Source organism: Ostrinia nubilalis, chromosome 28 (genome assembly GCF_963855985.1).
Source record: "Ostrinia nubilalis chromosome 28, ilOstNubi1.1, whole genome shotgun sequence".
Lineage (NCBI taxonomy): Eukaryota > Metazoa > Arthropoda > Insecta > Lepidoptera > Crambidae > Ostrinia > Ostrinia nubilalis.
In genome coordinates, this window is record NC_087115.1 from 566,505 (window position 1) to 586,367 (window position 19,863).

Sequence of the window (19,863 nt, forward strand, 5' to 3'; positions counted from 1 at the left end):
AAGGGGGATGCGTAGTCGCAGTATCTTTAGATATCGCCAATGCTTTTAACACGATCCCCCATCAATGTATTGAGGAGGCGCTGAAACACCATAACGTCCCTCAATACCTCAGGCGAATCATAACCGCTTACCTTGACGGACGAGAAGTGGTGTTCCCGACGTGTGACGGCTGGGGAAGGAGGGTCGTGGCGTGCGGTGTCCCGCAGGGGTCGGTGTTAGGACCGCTCTTGTGGAACATCGGCTACGACTGGGCCATCCGGGACCTAAGTATGCGTGGTGTAGGAGTCGTGTGTTATGCTGACGATACCCTAGTCACGGCAAAGGAAAAGACCTACAGGGACGCGGCCATCGTAGCGACAGCTGGAGTTGCGCATGTTGTCAGTCGCATTCAGCGTCTTGGGCTTAGGGTGGCCTTAGAGAAGTCGGAAGCCATTTGCTTCCATGGACCACGGAGGAGACCTCCAGTGGGGTCGGAGATCGTTGTGGGAGGCGTCTCCATCGCTGTCGAGGGTACCATGAAGTACCTCGGATTGGTTCTTGACAGCCGGTGGAACTTTAAGGCCCACTTCAAAGCTCTTGCACCCAAACTGGTGAGGGCGTCTGGAGCCTTAAGCAGGTTGATGCCTAATCTGAGTGGTCCGCGAGCGGGGTGTCGGCGCCTGTTTGCAGGTGTTGTTAGATCAATGGCCCTGTATGGCGCCCCCATTTGGGTTGATGCCTTAGGACGCGAAAACACGTCAGCGCTGAGGAGGCCACAGCGGACAGTTGCGCAGAGGATTGCACGGGCTTACCGCACAACCTCAAGAGAGGCAGTATGTGCACTCGCGGGCACTCCCCCGTGGGAGCTCGAAGCCAGGGTGCAGTCGGAGGTTTACCACCGTACCGCTGCCGCCAGACGCAGTGGAAACCCTCCGGCACCTCGTGAAATCGAGTACTGGCGAGAGGAGGCCCGTAACTTGATATTGGAGGAGTGGGCAGAGTGGCTAGAGGAGCCCAGTGCTGGGCACCGAACAGTCGCCGCCCTGCAGCCTTGCCTGCGACAATGGGTGGAGAGGAGCAGTGGTTCGCTCACATACCGCATGGTGCAGGTATTGACCGGACATGGCTGCTTCGGTAAATACCTGCACGACATCGGTCGTGAGACAGCTGCTGCTTGTCACCACTGTGACTGCACCGAAGACACGGCGCAACACACTCTGGAAGAGTGCCAGGCTTGGACAGCGCACAGAACAACACTGTGCGCCACTATCGGATTTGACCTAACGCTGCCGGCTGTGGTTAGGGCCATGGTCAGTAGTGAAGCAGGCTGGGACGCATTTAAAAACTTCTGTGAAGAAGTGATTAATGCCAAAGAGGCGGCTGAAAGGGAACGGGAAAACGATCCTCTCTCAGATCCCATCCGCCGCCGAAGAGCTGGTCGGAGACGGCGTGCTTTTGCTAACCGTCTCTGACACTAGTCAACGCTAGTCATATAGTTAAGGTTCTACAGAGTACCAGTGGATAGGCCATGTACACCTTTCCGCTGGTCTCAACTGTTTTTGTAAATATGTTGATAGATTTTTGCACAAATGTACATTCTTGTATACAATTAGTAGTAAGGTAATGTACATAAGCGTGTAAATTTATCTCCGAGTGGTCGGTGGCGGATCAGCAAGCCGCCAATGTTAAAAGAAGGATGTGGTAAAGACGGAGTCTGCACACTTAAGCGGACTACATGAGCATTGGTTGGATAGGTCGGGATAAGGCTCAGCTACACCGGCTCCTGCCTCTGCTCAATAAGACGGAGATTGGTGGATTTTTAGTGGGTAGGCCCCTCCCTTCTGGAGGGGAGAGCCCCACATAACCCGTCGCCTTACCACAGCGGCGGGTATGCAACTCAATGCATTTTTACCACCTAAAATAAAAAAAAAAAAAAAAAGGCACCGCCCACGGCACAGCACGCTGACGTGGGGCGCGCGGACTGTATTGGTCGAGCGATGCTACGCCTCCCGCGGCGGACAGCAAGCCGTGGGCGGCGTCGACAGCACGGTGGGGCGCAGCGGGTACCAGGCGCACACCAGGAGCCGCGGTCGAATATTACCTCCTCGCGTTTATGCACTCCTATTTTTGTAGTCGATTAAATCGCGCACTTTTACTTTATTTTTCGGAATTATTTTTGAATAAGTCTCAGTGTTAAATACGTCTGAACACCTCAGAGGTCCGGGGGGAAGAGGAGAATACGCGCTCGTCTTCACCGAACACGCCAACAAGCTTGTGGAGGTCAGTCATAGCGTCATAGGTCACAGTCATAACCGTCATAGGTCATAGTAGCGACGGCAACAGAAGGAGGTGGAGGAATACGCGCTCGTCTTCACCGAACACGCCAACAAGCTTGTGGAGGTCAGTATTAAGGCTCCAAGTTCGACTCCCTTTGAATGTCTTCTATATGAAGAATAGAAGAAAAGAATGATCAAACTTACTTTTAAAAAAAATGAATATAAATGATTTTATAACTTAGCAAACACATAAGTACTTAAAGAAATGACACAATAATAATAACCCAAGTATTAGCAGTGATTTTAAGAAAAATTTAATTATTATTGTGTCATTCTTCAAGTACTTAGAGTCTTCTATGTTAAGAAATCTTTTAGGCATCTTCTAATTTATAAAAATGACTTTGATCATAATTTCCCTGTACTCTTCATATGTCACTTAACATCTGGTATTATTGCAGCCATAATGTCAAATACCTGTTTTATTGTGTAAAAAAAATCACTCGTTGAATTTTGATAAAATACTAAAAACCAGCCCGGTTCCCACTACGCCGGACCGGCAAATAGAATAGAATAGAGTACCTATTGTTTATTTGGCACAATACACAATACATGATATAGGCACAATACAAAATTAAAACATACATAGAAAGAACAAAAAAGAAAACTTATCCCAATTAAAATAAAATAGACATAAGTGCCCTGTGTCAAAAAGGTCCCTGACTCAGCATTAGTCGTGACAAAGGTGCCACGACACTGATTTTCAGCAAGGACCGGACCGGTAAAATTCCTGGAAGGGCTAGTTGGCTCTACAATTTATATGACGTTATTCACAGTCATTCAGTCATTATTCACTTACTGCATAACTTCATGGGGAGGTACTCATAAAACCACAAGCTTAATCTAGCTATAAGGAGCACAAAGAGCCGTTCTATACTCAATAGTTTATTTTGCTTAACCACATTAGTATTCACATTTTAGGTCTTACAATTTAGGCAGTTATACAATGTGGACCCAGTTAGGGCACAGCAACTTTAGGAAGGAGACAGAACGACGATCTTAATAGTTTCAAAAGAAATGTACACATTGAGTTTGGTGGAAATGTCATTATTAAACAATTCGATAATTATAAAATAAAGATAGAATTAATGAATTATTAAAATGGAAAAATATTGTTAAAATGTCATGCTAATTATTGTCAAGTGTTGAAATGTCAGGTTAAATATCAAGTGGTAAGCAGTTAGGTCCTACTAATTTATTATTCAGGTCAACATTAATAAAATAATAATAACCTAAAAATCCTTAAATGTCAAGAAATTTTCAAAATAAATATAAATAAATATGTGTATAAATTAAATAATGTCAAAATGTAAAATCATGTCAAAAATGTAAAATCATGTCAAAATGTTAAATCATGTCAAAAACTTATCGTCTAAAAATTCTTTCAAATTATAATAAGTTTTCTGATTAAGTATATTCCTTAATGTATTTTCTAACAGTCTTTAATATGTATTTATCCCAATGTTGTTGTCCTCAGGTAGCGAACCTGGTGTGCTCGATGTCAAACAACGAGGACGGCGTCAAGATGGTGCGCCACGCCGCGTCGCAGATCGAGGCTCTGTGCCCGCAGGTCAGACACTTGACACCTTACTTTACCAACGACCACTCCACTGACCACTGATGGATTAAGGCCTTCCCCCATAAATATCCACAACTATCGACTTCTTGAGGCTACTCTCTTGCCATATTTAGGGCTTGTCTGTGTGCTGCTATGTTAATTCTAAAACTCATTAAACTCATTTATTTTTGCAAATAGGCTTTTAAAAAGCACTTTTACACGTTCTAGTATTAATAACCCTACTATTGCTTCAAGACAATAAATGGACAAGTGCTGACAAGAAGCAGTGCAAGAAACTAAAGTCAGTCTCCTTAGGATTGACAGTTTTTAAAATATGTAACATAGTTATAAATAATGATGCGAGCTAGGCAGTTACACATACCAATCATTTTTATCTTTTATATAATCACTAGCGGCCGCCCGCGACTTCGTACGCGTGGATCCCGTTTTACCGCCTTCATATATCTTACGCGGTTTAGATTTTTTCATATATTTTTTTTTCCCGCTAACTCCCGTTCCCGTGGGAATATTGCAATATCCTGTTGTAACTAAGCTTTAAATTTACTAAGGTACCTGCATGCCAAATTTCAAGCGTCTAACTTAAGCGGTTTAGATTTTTCATGCAAAAGGATTTTCCCGCTACATCCCGTTCCCGTGGGAATTTCGGGAATTCCTTTCTTAGTGCACCTCTACGGTACCTAAGCTACGTCCCTTATAAATTTCAAGTGCCTACGTTTAGCCGTTTAGGCTGTGCGTTGATATGTAAGTCAGTAAGTCAGTTTCTCCTTTTATATATTTAGAAGATCAAGGTAGCAGGAAGGCGCTTGACGCAGGCCGCTACCAACCGGGCAACATGGAAAGCATTGGGGGAGGCCTATGTTCAGCAGTGGACGTCCTATGGCTGTGATGATGATGATGATGATGATGATGATATAATCATTGACTTTATAGTAGCCCTTTTTCATGAAGGTACTTTTAATATCTGGGGGCACGGTAGTGCCCTCTGATCCTACACAAAGGAGTGCAATTTCTGTTGCTACTATTATGTATTCTGTGGTAATACCAAGTCCAGGCCAGGAAATCTTTAACGTTTTACATAAATTATTGACTTGATCATCGCACTAAATAATTTAATTTACACGTGTTTTCATGCGATGACCAAGTCAATATATTTATGTAAAACGTTAAAGATTTCCTGGCCTGGACTTGGTATTACATGGATCTCACAACTTTTTACCGTAGAACAACTGAGTTGCGAGACTTGGTTTTTTTGACAAGTATTGTTTTTGATGGGATGTGCTTTAATCCCAATGAGGGCTATCGTTTTTATACTTAAGAGTTGGCACCCCTGGCGATTGACAGGACCTTACTCTACAGTGGCGCCATCATGATGAGTGCAAATGCGATAGTCCTCCTACCACTTTAGCGCTCACCAGTTGGTGCCACTGTCTTCGCGACTAGCAAGTGACAGGACCTTACTCTACAGTGGCGCCATCTTGATGAGTGCAAATGCGATAGTCCTTCTACCACTTTAGCGCTCACCATTTGGCGCCACTGTCTTCGCTACTAGCAAGTGACAGGACCTTACTCTACAGTGGCGCTAACTGGTGAGCGCTAAAACGATAGCCCTCATTCGTCATATCATCACCAGGTGATCAACGCGGCCCGCGTGTTAGGCGCACGTCCGCGTTCGCGCGTCGCGCAAGAGAATGCTAGTGCATTCGCACGCGCCTGGGAGGCCGGCGTCAAGCTGCTGACAGATGCTGTTGATGACATCACTACTATTGACGACTTCCTGGCTGTCAGCGGTGAGTAGAGTAGATGTAGAGTGAGAAACACACAGGGACAGAGAGAGACACACAGGGACAGAGAGAGAGAGACAAGGTGAGAGGGAGACAGAGACGAAAGACAGGGTGAGAGAGAGAGAGAGAGAGAGAGACAGGGTGAGAATTGCAGGTGCCTTCGCGCGCGTTTTGGAAGCTGGCGTCAAGTTACTGACCGATGCTGTTGATGACATCACTACTATTGACGACTTCCTGGCTGTCAGCGGTGAGTCCATCCTAGACTGCATCCTACTTAACATCAGGTGCGATTGTGGTCAAATACCTGCCTTATTTTGCATTAAAAAAAAAGAAAGTTTCGTATATGTAGAGTGAAAAACACACAGGGGCAGAGAGAGAGAGAAACACATGGTGAGAGAGAGAGACACACACAGGGTGAGAGAGAGACACACACAGGGTCAGAGAGAGAGAGAAGGTGAGAGGGAGACAGAGACGAAAGACAGGGTGAGGGAAAGATAAAGAGAGATAGCAAGAGAATGCTAGTGCATTCGCGCGCGCCTGGGAGGCCGGCGTCAAGTTGCTGACAGATGCTGTTGACGACACCACTACTATTGACGACTTCTTGGCTGTTAGCGGTGAGTATACTGAGAGAGGGAGAGACAGGTAGGGAGAGAGAGAGACAGGGCGGGAGAGAGAGAGACACGGTGAGAGAGAGAGAGACAAGGTGAGAGTGAGACAGAGACGAAAGACAGGTTGAGGGAGAGATAGCAAGAGAATGCTGGTATTGGCGCGCGCCTGGGAAGCGGGCGTCAAGCTGTTGACAGATGCTGTTGATGACATCACTACTTTTGACGACTTCCTAGCAGTGAGCGGTGAGTATAGTAGATGTAGAGTGAGAAACACACAGGGACAGAGAGAGAGAGAGAGAAACAGGGTGAGAGAAAGAGAGAGAGAAAGAGACAGGGTGAGAGAGAGAAACAGGGTGAGTGAAAAAAAAAACAACTTGTTAGCTGTCAGCGGTGAGTATACTGAGAGAGAAAGACACAGGGAGAGAGGGAGGGAGAGAGAGTCAGTGATTGAGGGAAAGAGAGAGACAGAGTGAGAGAGAGAGAGAAGTCAAGTTATTGACAGACGCCGTCGATGACATCACCACTATCACACACCATAGTGCGTACACATGCACACTTACACACATTATGGACGTCTTTTTTCTGGCTGTTACCGGTGAGTATACTGAGAGAGAGAGAGACAGAGAGTGTGGGAGAGAGAGATAAACGCAGAGAGAATAAGAGACAACGTGAGTGCTGCTGACCGACGCTGTTGACGACATCACCACTATTGATGACTTCTTAGCTGTTAGCGGTGAGTGGAGCGATGTTGTGCCCTGCGTGCCCAAACAACTGCATGCAGGAAGATTTAGTGAATGCTACCAGGCCTGTTCATCTCCGCGAGTTTACATCGAAAACAAAACACGCACGATGGCCCACCTACAGGATACTATTCGACAAGGCCTCACATACGAGCGAACATTGACTCCGCACGCGTATTCTTGTGTATGAAGGAAGAAAATAAAGAAAATGGTGTACTAAATACTGGGCAGTATTTAACTGCCTAAATAATAATAAAAACACAGAATGTAATTTTTTAAGTTACCTCAAGACACTGAGAGGTAAATATATGATAATTCATGCTAAATCATGTATTTCCTCCGCCATTTTCCGCAGTTTGGCACCTCACGTCACATCATTTTACCGAAGTCAGCCCTATAGCTTCGGCGCAGTGCCGACCACTGACGTTTGTCAACAAAATGGTGCTTGACTCTTGAGACAGGCTAAATTACACCATATTATTATTGTTAATGACATTGAGCATACATTTTTTCAAATACCTTCGTTAAGTAAAACTTCTGTACCTAGTACTTATTATTATTCTGTGATGCTACTGACAACGCCACTTTTGTGGCGGAGTTTTGGGCTGACGCTGTGTAGGTTTGTTGTCGACACGACAAGAAGAAAGCGGTGAGTAGAGACATGCGCACTTAACCATTGCGTACACTTACATTATGGCCGACTTCCTGGCCGTCAGCGGTGAGTATACTGAGAAAGAGAGACAATATGAGGGAGAGAGAGAGACAGAGTGAGGGAGAGAGAAAGAGAGAGAGAGGGAGAGTTTTGGGCCTTGCCAGATTGACGGCTAGAATTGAATTTGAACTTAATTGAAATTAAACTGAACTCTTATTCTCTTGAACTGAATTGAGCCTAAATTGTACTGTTATTCCCCACAGAGAACCACATCCTAGAAGACGTGAACAAATGCGTGGTGGCGCTGCAAGAAGGAGATCCGGACTCGCTCGAGCGCACCGCCGGCGCCATCCGCGGACGCGCCAACAGGTAAGGGCAGTTAGTTAGTTGGTTTTGCAGGGCAGCCTCTTGATTGGGCCATTGTGTGCGATTTGTGGTTTATCTTCCCACTCCAACCACCCCAAATCCCCCCAGAAAGCAACCAGATCACCCCAGATCCCCCCAAAAAGCAACCAGATCACCCCATATCCCCCAAAAAGCAACCAGATCACCCCAGATCCCCCTAGAAAGCAGCCAGTTCACCCTAGATACCCACAAATCTCCACATATACCCCAGAAAGCAAACCACCCCAGATCCAAACCACTTCAGATCCCCCAGAAAACAAACCACCCCAGATCCCCCAGAAAGCAAGCAGTCTGTCTAAGTGACATATGACGTGACAGAGACAGAGCATGCAAGTGTGAAGCACATCCTAGAGGACGTCAATAAGTGCGTGGTGGCGCTTCAAGAAGGAGATCCGGACTCGCTCGAGCGCACCGCCGGCGCCATCCGCGGACGCGCCAACAGGTAATAATCATCATCATCATCATCATCTCAGCCAAGGCGACTAAAAAGCGCTTTTACGCGCTTTGGTGTGATGTCCCTCTTATTACGGGACTCTTCCCACCTCTCGTTCCCACCGCTGCAACTCCTGTGTAGCCAGGATCTACAGCTTACCCGGGCAATTACCCCAGATCCCCCCAGAAAGAAAACCACCCCAGATCCCCCCAGAAAGCAACCAGATCACCCTAGATCCCCCCAGAAAGCAGCCAGATTACCCCAGATCCCCCCAAAAAGCAGCCAGATGACCCTAGATACCCCCAGATCACCCCAGATCCCCCCAGAAAGCAACCATATCACCCTAGATACCCCCAAACCACCCCAGATCCCCCAGAAAGCAAACCACCCCAGATCCCCCCAGAAAGCAAACAACCCCAGAAAGCAACCAGATCCCCCAGGCGCCATCCGCGGACGCGCCAACAGGTAGGAAACAACTCTGATATACAGGGTGTCCCAACATCAGCACATCAGACTAGAAGTACAAGTAGCTAGCGCATACCTAACTTAGTGCCTAAGGGCGCCACCCGCGGACGCGCCAACAGGTAGGAATCACCTCTGATATACAGGGTGTCCCAACATTAGCACATCAGACTAGAAGTACAAGTAGCTAGCGCATACCAAAGTTAGTGCCTAGGGGCGCCACCCACGGCCGCTCCTACAGGAAGAGGGAAAACATCATTGTTATACAGGGTGTTCCACCATTACTTAGCACGTCACACTGACACAAAAGGGCTTAGAGTGAGTTTATATCAAACGTCGTCACTAGTGAGCGCGTTAAAAAATCTATGAAGATTTTAGTTCTTGAAAGTTTCCGCTAGGGGCGCTGTACAATCCGTCATATATGTAATGTAACTTTTTTTTGTCAGAAATTATGTAATAATGTAATAAATAATAAATAATTTTAATGTAAACTAACCTAAACTAATATGATCCCAATGTGATTGAAATAAATAATTATTTAATTTAATTGCGTACAGCATCATTCTATTGATGATCATTCATATCATTTCATTTCTTTTTTATTCTATTCATACTAGTGTTTCAACATAGAGTGAACTGTTGACCTGCAACATATTTGTTTGTATACAGGGTGTGCTCGGTGGTGACCCAGGAGATGGACAACTACGAGCCGTGCATCTACACCAAGCGTGTGCTGGAAGCCGTCACCGTGCTGAGGGACCAAGGTCAGTGCTATATTGTATTTATTTAGGACTACCGGATTTTAGATTTTCATGGCGGCGTTATCCTATGCGCGAAATTGATTGAAATAACATCTATCTTATTCGACATTATTACGTTTAAACACGCTCTTCATTTCGTTCCTCAGTGCCTCAGCCGGCTTCCAAAAATAGGCAATATGCAAGATTTTTCATTTCTCACATTTCAGTAGCTTTATTGGCATTATCAAATCAATCAGTGCTTTGATTTTTACAAAAATATGTATATTTTTGTATTTCTTCTAAGAAAGTGATAATTTTATTGTAATAGACACCCTGTATATCAGAATAATCACTTTTGTAACCCCTAGGGTTTCTTAGCCAAAATATTTTCAGGATTCAACCCCCTTTTTTACTGTGATACCTCTTACAAACTAATATTAATTTTATACCTTTTGGGTGATGAACTAAACAATTGATTGTTACAAAACATTTATTTCTTTTATCACAGTAAATATTAAAAAATCTTACACGTAAATACGAGACTACGAGTATTTTAAGAAACAATATGGCGCATAGAACGACTTACATACAACGTTATAATACACAAAATCATATAATTGACGTCATTATACACCAATATGGCTGACGCCAAGGACAAAACTGGATACAGAATTTAGTTTTATTAAGTATACTGTTTAAGGTATATTGACATTGTTAGGTGATGTCTGCAGGAAACATACGCCCGTTTTCACCATCAATCCTTAATTTTTAAGTGACCCCTATGGTAACACATAATAATTATGAATTTTGTTTTCATAGGGGTCACATAAATATTAGGGATTGATGGTGAAAACGGGCATTAGTCTCTGACGCTATGTAAGCATTACCTATCAATGTGAATCCACCTTTAAAATTTACTTTATTTGTTACAAAATTTTACTTATTTGTACTTGAACTGTTTATCATTTTTTATCTTACATAATACTACAACTAAAAAGTCCACTGTAGCTTGTGTTTAACCACTAATTAAAAAAATCTTTACTATCGCGATCCAGGTTTGTAGGCCCGGAGGCGTGTGCCATAGTAAGCTTATATCAGCGCCATCTGTTGAGCGATCCTTACAACCAGTTTGTAGTGGCGCCTCAATAGGTGTCGCCACTCCCCCATTAGTGGTTCTCAAACTCAAGCTCCAGTATACTTCTACACATAAGTTTCCGCAGACTAAAGACTTTAAGTCGGCCGATAGTTTAGTCGGGGTGTTAATCAGTATGGATGTATGAAAGTGCGCACATTGCACCGATGCGGTATCGGCCAGTTCTTCATACAAATTTAAATCGAGTCCAACTAAAATTCGGCGGTCTGCGCCTACGCTTAAAGTCCCCGTAGACACAGACTTTTAGTCGGCCGATAGTTTAGTGCGTACTTCCATGTATATTTTACTGGTTAACAGGTCAACAACTTGTCGGTCGACTACAGCTGGGTTGCACCATCTTTCTTTAACTATAACAAACGTCAAAGTTATCAAACTCCATACTAAAACACAGGTTATGTTTAAAGTTACGGTTAAAATGTCTATAGTCTGCGGGATTTTATTCTACTCCTCCTTAAGACCTGGGCTCCTCCTTGGGCGGGTGCTCGGCTATGTACTGCAGAGCCCGCTGGATCGCGGCCGGGATGGGGGGAGGGGTGGGGAGGTGGGAGCCCTGGAATGGTAAACATAAGTTAGTGAGGAATTGGTTTGAACAATCGTCGGGGTACTGCCATTCCATCACTGTCATATGGGCGACAGTGACATCATCATCATTTCAGCCACAGGACGTCCACCGTGAACATAGGCCTCCCCCAATGATTTCCACATCGCCCGTTTGGTAGCGACCTGAATCCAGCGCCTTCCTGCTACCTTTATGAGGTCGGTCCACCTTGTGGGTGAACGTCCCGCGCTGCGTTTTTCGGTACGTGGCCTCCACTCCAGAACCTTGCTGCCCCATCGGCCGTCAGTTCTGCGTACTATGTGTCCTGCCCATTGCCACTTCAGTTTGCTAATCCGATAGTAGATACCTTGATAGTGACGGGGTAGGCCCGCTATATGCATAAGTTCTTACTAATATTAAGCTCGATTCCACCTTCAACCTGTTCGTCATTTTCCATCAAATGCAATGACCCGCATAATTGCTAAACTCACCACAGAACCATGGGCGGTGGTGGGATTTGTCCAGTTGTGGACGCAGAACCTATTCTTGTGGAAATCCTTGATAGACTTGTCCAGCAGTGGACGTCATTTGGCTGAGACGAACGAACGAATGATCTTACCTGAGGCTGGTACCCGTTCTCGTCGGCTACATACTGCAGGCTGATCTGCTCGCCGTCAGGGGAGGACCACGCAGCCTGGCCCTGCACCACTTGCGCTGCGTTGTCCTGTAGCAATAGACAATAGAGTTAATGACGTCATAATTATCAGTAGGTCTGGGAGGCGCGCCACGATAAACGCATTCTATCGATTTTGCGTGATAATCCATACGGTCTTTTACTACATTACAGAGGAGGCTAAGTTGCATCATCATCAAATCATTGTGCAGAAGCTTTGACGTCAGAAAGCCATCGAGAATCAAACCTGCGACTCCAGTTAGGTGGTTGAGGATATTTAGGATCTATTCGAACCTTGGACCTAGCTTGGCTTAGGCTAGGTAACTAGCATAGTTCGGGTTAAAGATATTAGTGTTCGTCTCTAGATTCTAGTTGTCCACGCTGGGAACCGTACCTGGGACCTCTGGGTCTGACACAGCCAAGAGCAGTCACAGATTGTGAGTTCTGCCTGATGATGGTTTGCGAGGAATAGAATCTTGAACCTGGTATGGCATAGTACTCTAGATGGCTCATAGATTGCGGGTCGGCTAAGAATCTTGGGGCTGGTCTCCCGATCTTTGGGAACCGAACCTGGGACCTCTGGCTCTGTCTGTCAATGTACTCACAGATTGCAGGTTTTGGCATAGGATCTTTAGGGTGTCCCTAGAAATCATGGGTTGATCTTTAAGATGCCTCCGCTGGGAATCGAACCAAGTGACTTACGGACTGCGGGTTGGTAAGCTCGCCGCGCGCCTGCGCCGTGATCCCGTTGTCGGTCTGGAAGGCCCACTGGTAGCTCCCTTCCACGCCCACGTCCAGCTCCTGGCTGAGGATCTTGGCGCCGGCTTCGGGGCTCACCACGTGGGACACTGGCTCTGAGACCAGCGGGGTTGCTAGTCGAAAGAGACTAGAGGCCAGTGGGGTTGCCAGACCATAGAGACTTAAGGCTTAAAGCGTAGACAAGTCTTGTACTTCAGGGCTACTCCGAAGTAGTTTCGGGTCTCCCTGTCACTGTCGCTCATGCTGATATCTCGCTTTGAGTGAGAGAGATGGCCACATTCGAAACATTGGATCAAGTTTTTCGGAGTAACTCCGCTGGCCTTTAGCTTGAAAATGCCTTCGCTGGGAATGAAACCTGAGACCTCTGGGGAGTAGACTAGTGGTCTGACCAGGTTACAGGTGGATATTTAGGATGCCCCTTCTAGGAGTCAAAACCTAGCATGGCTTAGTGGTCTAGGTGGTTCTCTGATTGAGGGTTGGCCGAGTATCAAACCTTCAAGGATTCAAGACGCTCCCCTTGGGAACCATCCTGGAGGAACTTCTGGGTCTGAGACAAAGCCAAGAGCACTCACAGATTGCAGGTCTTGGCTGATGATCTTTAGGATGCCCCTATTGGGAATCGAACCTGGTACTTCTGGGTACTTACGGACTGCGGGTTGGTAAGCTCGCCGCGCGCCTGCGCCGTGATCCCGTTGTCTGTCTGGAAGGCCCACTGGTAGCTCCCTTCCACGCCCACGTCCAGCTCCTGGCTGAGGATCTTGGCGCCGGCTTCGGGGCTCACCACGTGGGACACTGGCTCGGAGACCAGCGGCGTTGCTAGTCGAAAGAGACTAGAGACCAGTGGGGTTGCTAGACGACAGGGGTGGCTCCCAAGGCATAGTAGGCATGAGTACTCACGGATTACTACTAAGCGAGCCGTGGATCTAGCGCTGACAGCTAGATTGAGGATGCACCAGCTGGGAAAAGATCCTGGGACCTCTGGGTCTTCGTAGACCAGGTTTAGTAGTTCTGGGAGACTTTCTAGGCTTAGTAGTCAAACCACTTGCAGATTTGCTCCCGGTTGAGTGAATTGAGGATGCTTTCATTGGGAAGCGAACCTGGGACCTTTAGGGCTGAGACAGATTTTCGGTGAATCTTTAGGATGCTCTCGTTGCTGGGAATAGAATCTAGCACCTGGCATGGCTACTCTAGCTAGGTGGCTCATAGATTGTGGGTTGGCTAAGAAACTTGGGGCTGGTCTCTGGATTTAAGACGCCCGCGCCCCCTTTAGGAACCGAACCTGGAACTTCTGAGTTTCAAAGCCAAGGGTACTCACAGACTGCGGGTTGGTAAGCTCGCCGCGCGCCTGCGCCGAGATCCCGTTGTCGGACTGGAAGGCCCACTGGTAGCTCCCTTCCACGCCCACGTCCAGCTCCTGGCTGAGGATCTTGGCGTTGGCCTCAGGGTTGACCAGGTGGGACACTGGCTCTGAGACCAGTGGGGCTGCTAGTCGAAAGAGACTAGAGACCAGTGGTGTTGCTAGACCATAGAGACTTAAGGCTTAAAGCGTAGACAAGTCTTGTACTTCAAGGCTACTCCGAAGTAGTTTCGAGTCTCTCTGTCACCGTCGCTCATGCTGATATCTCGCTTTGAGTGAGAGAGATGGCCACATTCGAAACATTGGATTAAGTTTTTCGGAGTAACTCCGCTGGCCTTTAGCTTGTAAATGCCTTCGCTGGGAATGAAACCTAGGAGCTGAGTGAGACAGATAGTCTAACCAGGTAATAGGTCTCGTCTTGGCTGAGGATCTTTAGGGTACCCCCGCTGGGAATCGAAGCTGGGACCTGGCATGGCATGGTACTCTTAAGTGATACGCTCATTGCGAGTTGGCTGGTCTCCGGATTCAAGACGCTCCCCTTGGGAACCAAACCTGGAACCTCTGGGTCTGTCTATGTATGTACTCAGCTCACAGATTGCGGGTCTTGGTTAAGGATCTTTAGGGTGTCCCTGCTAGGAATCATGGGTTGATCTTTAGGGTGCCTCGGCTGGGAATCGAACCAAGTGACTCACAGACTGCGGGTTGGTAAGCTCGCCGCGCGCCTGCGCCGTGATCCCGTTGTCTGTCTGGAAGGCCCACTGGTAGCTCCCTTCCACGCCGACGTCCAGCTCCTGGCTGAGGATCTTGGGATCTTGGCGCCGGCTTCGGGGCTCACCACGTGGGACACTGGCTCGGAGACCAGTGGGGCTGCTAGTCGAAAGAGACTGGAGACCAGTGTTGTTGCTAAAGCATAGAGTCTAGAGGCTTAGTAGGCAAGAGCACTCAAAGACTGCAGATGTTTGAGAAAGCATCGGGTCTTGTACTGGTCTCCAAGTTGAGGATAGAGAGACTAAAGCTTAGTAGTCTTAAGTAACTCACAAATTTTGGGTTGCTAAGCGAGATCTAGGGCTTACTTTCAAATTGAGGAAGCTGGGTATCAATCCTGGGCTTTGGGGCTGAGGCAATGTCAAGAACATTCAAAGATCTTTAGGATGCCTCCGCTGGGAATAGAACCTGGGAATTCTGGAGCTGATACCAACCTTTAGGGGGATCCCTGTTGGGAATTGAACGTGGGACCTAGCATGGCAACTCACAGATGGTCTCCACCTCCAGCTTGAAGATGCACCCGTCGGGAACCAAACCTGGAACTTCTGGGTCTCAAAGCCAAGAGCATTCAAAGATTGCAGGTCTTGGCTGATGATCTTTAGGATGCCCCCTTTGTGAATCGAACCTGGAGCCTCTAGGTCTGTCAATAGTACTCACAGACTGCGGGTTGGTAAGCTCGCCGCGCGCCTGCGCCGTGATCCCGTTGTCGGTCTGGAAGGCCCACTGGTAGCTCCCTTCCACGCCCACGTCCAGCTCCTGGCTGAGGATTTTGGCGCCGGCTTCGGGGCTCACCACGTGGGACACTGGCTCGGAGACCAGTGGGGTTGCTGGTCGAAAGAGACTAGAGACCAGTGGTGTTGCAAAAGCATTGAGTCTAGAGGCTTAGAAGACGAGAGCACTCAAAGACTAGATGGTTGAGACAGCATCGGGTCTTGTACTGGTCTCTCAAGTTGAGGATACCCCATACTAGATGACAGACGCTAAAGCGTAGTAGTCTAAGTAACTAAGCAAGCTGCGTATCTAGTGCTGACTTCCAAATTGAGGATACACCATCTGGGAATAGATCCTAGTACTTCTGGGGCTGAGACAATGTCCAGAGTACTCAAAGATTGCGGTTTTTTAAACGAGACACGAATCTCTTGCTGTCTCCTTAGGATGCCCCCGCTGGGAATAGAACCTGTGACCTCTGGGGCAGGGACAGACGGTCTTACCAGGTTCAGCATATCAGCTTAAGAATCTTTAGGAAACCCTCGCTGGGAATCCCTACTACCAGGTCCTAGGGGTGCGAGTAATATGGTGGATTATAAGTGGATCTTTAGGATGCCCCTGCTGGAAGTCGAATCCTGGACCTTTGAGTCTTAGATTTGGTCTGAATGCAGCACAGAGGCTGCTTAGTAAGGCTAATAACACTCACAGACTGCGGGTTGGTAAGCTCGCCGCGCGCCTGCGCCACGATCCCGTTGTCTGTCTGGAAGGCCCACTGGTAGCTCCCTTCCACGCCCACGTCCAGCTCCTGGCTGAGGATCTTGGCGTCGGCCTCAGGGTTGACCAGGTGGGACACTGGCTCTGAGACCAGTGGGGCTGCTAGTCGAAAGACACCAGAGACCAGTGGTGTTGCTAGACGACAGGGGTGGCTCCCAAGGCATAGTAGGCATGAGTACTCACGGATTACTACTAAGCGAGCCGTGGATCTAGCGCTGACAGCTAGATTGAGGATGCACCACCTGGGAAAAGATCCTGGGACCTCTGGGTCTTCGTAGACCAGGTTTAGTAGTTCTGGGTGACTTTCTAGGCTTAGTAGTCAAACCACTTGCAGATTTGCTCCCGGTTGAGTGAATTGAGGATGCTTTCATTGGGAAGCGAACCTGGGACCTTTAGGGCTGAGACAGATTTTCGGTGAATCTTTAGGATGCTCTCGTTGCTGGGAATAGAATCTAGCATCTGGCATGGCTACTCTAGCTAGGTGGCTCATAGATTGTGGGTTGGCTAAGAAACTTGGGGCTGGTCTCTGGATTTAAGACGCCCGCGCCCCCTTTAGGAACCGAACCTGGAACTTCTGAGTTTCAAAGCCAAGGGTACTCACAGACTGCGGGTTGGTAAGCTCGCCGCGCGCCTGCGCCGAGATCCCGTTGTCTGTCTGGAAGGCCCACTGGTAGCTCCCTTCCACGCCCACGTCCAGCTCCTGGCTGAGGATTTTGGCGCTGGCCTCAGGGTTGACCAGGTGGGACACGTCTGCGTACGCGCACGCGACGAGGAAGGCTAGGGCGAAGAGTTTCTGGAACAGAATGTGCTGGTTAAGCATTTGTTACCTTTCAACAGGCACTAAGGTATTTCGTCCAAAATACCTTAGTGCCTGAAGACGAAAGTCTAAATAAAGCCCGGTCTGTGAGCACGTAGAATTTTGTCCAATGACCCAAAGCTACCCATCCTTATCGCTCGCTCGTAATTATATTGCTGTCGCGACTGTGCGACGGGCGCCCGCAGTGAGTGTGCGAGCCACTTTTGACCCACTTTTAGCTTGGTCCAAGTGCCAAGTGGCTGGATTTAATTTTTAAATATTTTTCTGCCGCTGGTAGAGTCATTTAGTAAACTAGCTTTTGCCCACGGCTTCGACCGTGTTAAGCTTTTGACCCCACTAAATCCCCTTATGGGGGTTTTTTGAAAAAACTGTTATTATCGTTATTCTGTCTGGAATTTTGTCTGTCACAGAAAAACTATCGCGCGCGTCCCTGTTTCAAAAACCGGGTTTTAACCCTATCCTATGTCCTTTCCCGGGACTCAAACTATCTCTATGCCTTTCGTCAAAATCGATTCAGTGGTTTAGGAGGAAAAGCGTGACCGACAGACAGAGTTACTTTTGCGTTAAAATAGAGATGTAGAAATACATTGATTGACACCCCGTTCATCTGCAATAAGCACCCATAATGTTAGTAGTAATTATTGCATTAGATTCTATTTCTTCATATCAGATGGACGTGTAAGCCAAAGCGATAGTTCTCGGTAAATGTCAGTATGACCTTACAATGACATGGGATTGTAAGAACATTTTGCTTGTACTTTATTGGGACTAACGGCCGTATAGTTTAGGTTTTAGATGTTAGACTTTAGTTTAGACGTAAGATAGCTAGTTGAAGGCTGGCTAAAGGGATATATTGAACAAGTGTTTGGCAATAAGTATACTAATATTATAAAGAGGAAAGATTTGTAGTTTTGTATGTTTGTAACGAATAAACTCAAAAACTAATGGACCGATTTTAAAAATTCTTTTATCATTAGAATAGGGATGTTTCCTGGGTCAAAAAGCAAGTTTTAATTAGTCCGTCAGTTAACTTATCAAAAAATACTCTACACGTATTTTTCACTTTTTCAAACTAATGAAAATTTAAAGAGATAAAGCGCGCCAAAGTTCATAAGAAGAGGCCCGTGACGTCAATGCTTGCATAAAAGTGCCGCACGTTGTGACGTCGTGCGGAACTTCACCGCACCATAACTATGTAATTATTTGTTAGATTGACAAATAAAAATATATGTGTACAATATTTTTTGATATTAAACATGACGGACAAAAAAAATTTTTTTAGGAAACTAGCCTATTCAGGTTTTTTTCTGATGAACATAGGCAAAATTCACTCCTTAAGGAGATGAAACGGAGGTCCTAAGTATACCGCGAGTGAAGCCACAGGCAAAAGCTTATGTGCTAAAATACGTCACAAGTTTAATGCGAAAGTAACTGTCTGTCTGTCACGATTTCACGCCTAAACCACTGAACCGATTTTTAAGAAAGAGAGATAGTTTGAGTCCAAAAAATTGATATTGATGTAGGATAGTTTTATCCCAGTTTTTGAAACAGGGACGCGCGCGATAAAGTTTTTCTGTGACAGACAAAATTTCATGCGGGCGAAGCCGCGGGCGAAAGCTAGTGTTGAAATAAATTAAGGTATCTACTTCGCCATTTTCCACAAATGTCACTCATTAATTGACTGGGCGGTAATTGTAAGAAATAATCTAGGTAGATTGCGTAGACAGGAAAAATGTCATATGTACATTTGTAAAACATATTCCTTCTGGCGCAACTGGGTAAAAAATCTCCTACAAATGAGAGTACAATTTAAAATAATAATGACATAGCGTGTCTAGAACACATAAAACAACAAAAAAAATATGTTTACATACAAATAATAATTGTTAATCGAACCCTGACCTTGAAGGTCGTGACCTTGCTATCTGACCTCAGACTCTGAGCATAACTCATCTATGGGCATAACTTTGAATCGTTACGGAGAAACGTATTAACATACGCGTCTTGGTTTTGAGAAAAATCTTGAGATATTATTTTGATAACTTTAATGCAGAACAAGGCAGGTATTTGACCGCAATCACACTTGATGTTAAGGATTTGCCACACTGCCTACATTATAGGTAGGTACAGGTTGGAAACGATAAGTGATCTCACTCGATTATTTCTAAACTATTCAAGATATAAAAAAACAAAAAAATGCTTCACGAGCTCTATCAAACGGACTGTTTTGGGGCAAAAACTAACACTCATATTCACAAACAATGCTTGCTTAAGTGAAGCAGCAAATCGAACGCTGTGAATAGAGCTCTGTAATTGGTTCGTGTGTCACCCTGTGCGTCCACCGCTCTGTGAGACCTCATAGTAAAGTTTGTGAATACGGGCGTAAAAGTTGTGACTTATTTTTAAAAATCTTTGCATATAATGTTAAAGTTTCAAGGGCAAACGTCCATCAATGTTTTTATGATCATTTACAATTCTAAATGCGCGGTCGGTTTGTAAATAACCAAATACCGGCCGTCGGGCGCATATCATTCATTTTGATTTGTTTGTTTTGCCGGATTACACTTTTAATCTTTTAGAGGTCTCAAAACATTGTATTTTTAATAG

The 19,863-nt window shown here is 46.2% G+C and overlaps 2 protein-coding genes across 2 annotated transcripts in view; one reads left to right on the forward strand and one right to left on the reverse strand.

The window, feature by feature from the left end:
- Positions 1-19,863, forward strand: part of LOC135085520 (catenin alpha) — a 113,768-nt gene that overhangs the window by 34,844 nt on the left and 59,061 nt on the right. Inside the window, exons 12-15 of the mRNA XM_063980306.1 lie at positions 3,790-3,882; positions 5,522-5,678; positions 7,936-8,041; positions 9,642-9,736. Of these exons, the coding sequence (XP_063836376.1) occupies positions 3,790-3,882; positions 5,522-5,678; positions 7,936-8,041; positions 9,642-9,736 (451 nt within the window). The remainder of the gene's footprint in view (positions 1-3,789; positions 3,883-5,521; positions 5,679-7,935; positions 8,042-9,641; positions 9,737-19,863) is intronic.
- Positions 10,189-16,603, reverse strand: LOC135085134 (uncharacterized). Its single transcript, XM_063979889.1, has 7 exons — positions 16,564-16,603; positions 16,372-16,517; positions 15,615-15,764; positions 14,885-15,076; positions 14,151-14,300; positions 12,023-12,127; positions 10,189-11,415 (listed from the first exon to the last, which is right to left on the reverse strand). Exons 1-7 carry the CDS (start codon positions 16,601-16,603, stop codon positions 11,317-11,319), a joined length of 882 nt encoding a protein of 293 aa, XP_063835959.1. The 3' UTR covers positions 10,189-11,316.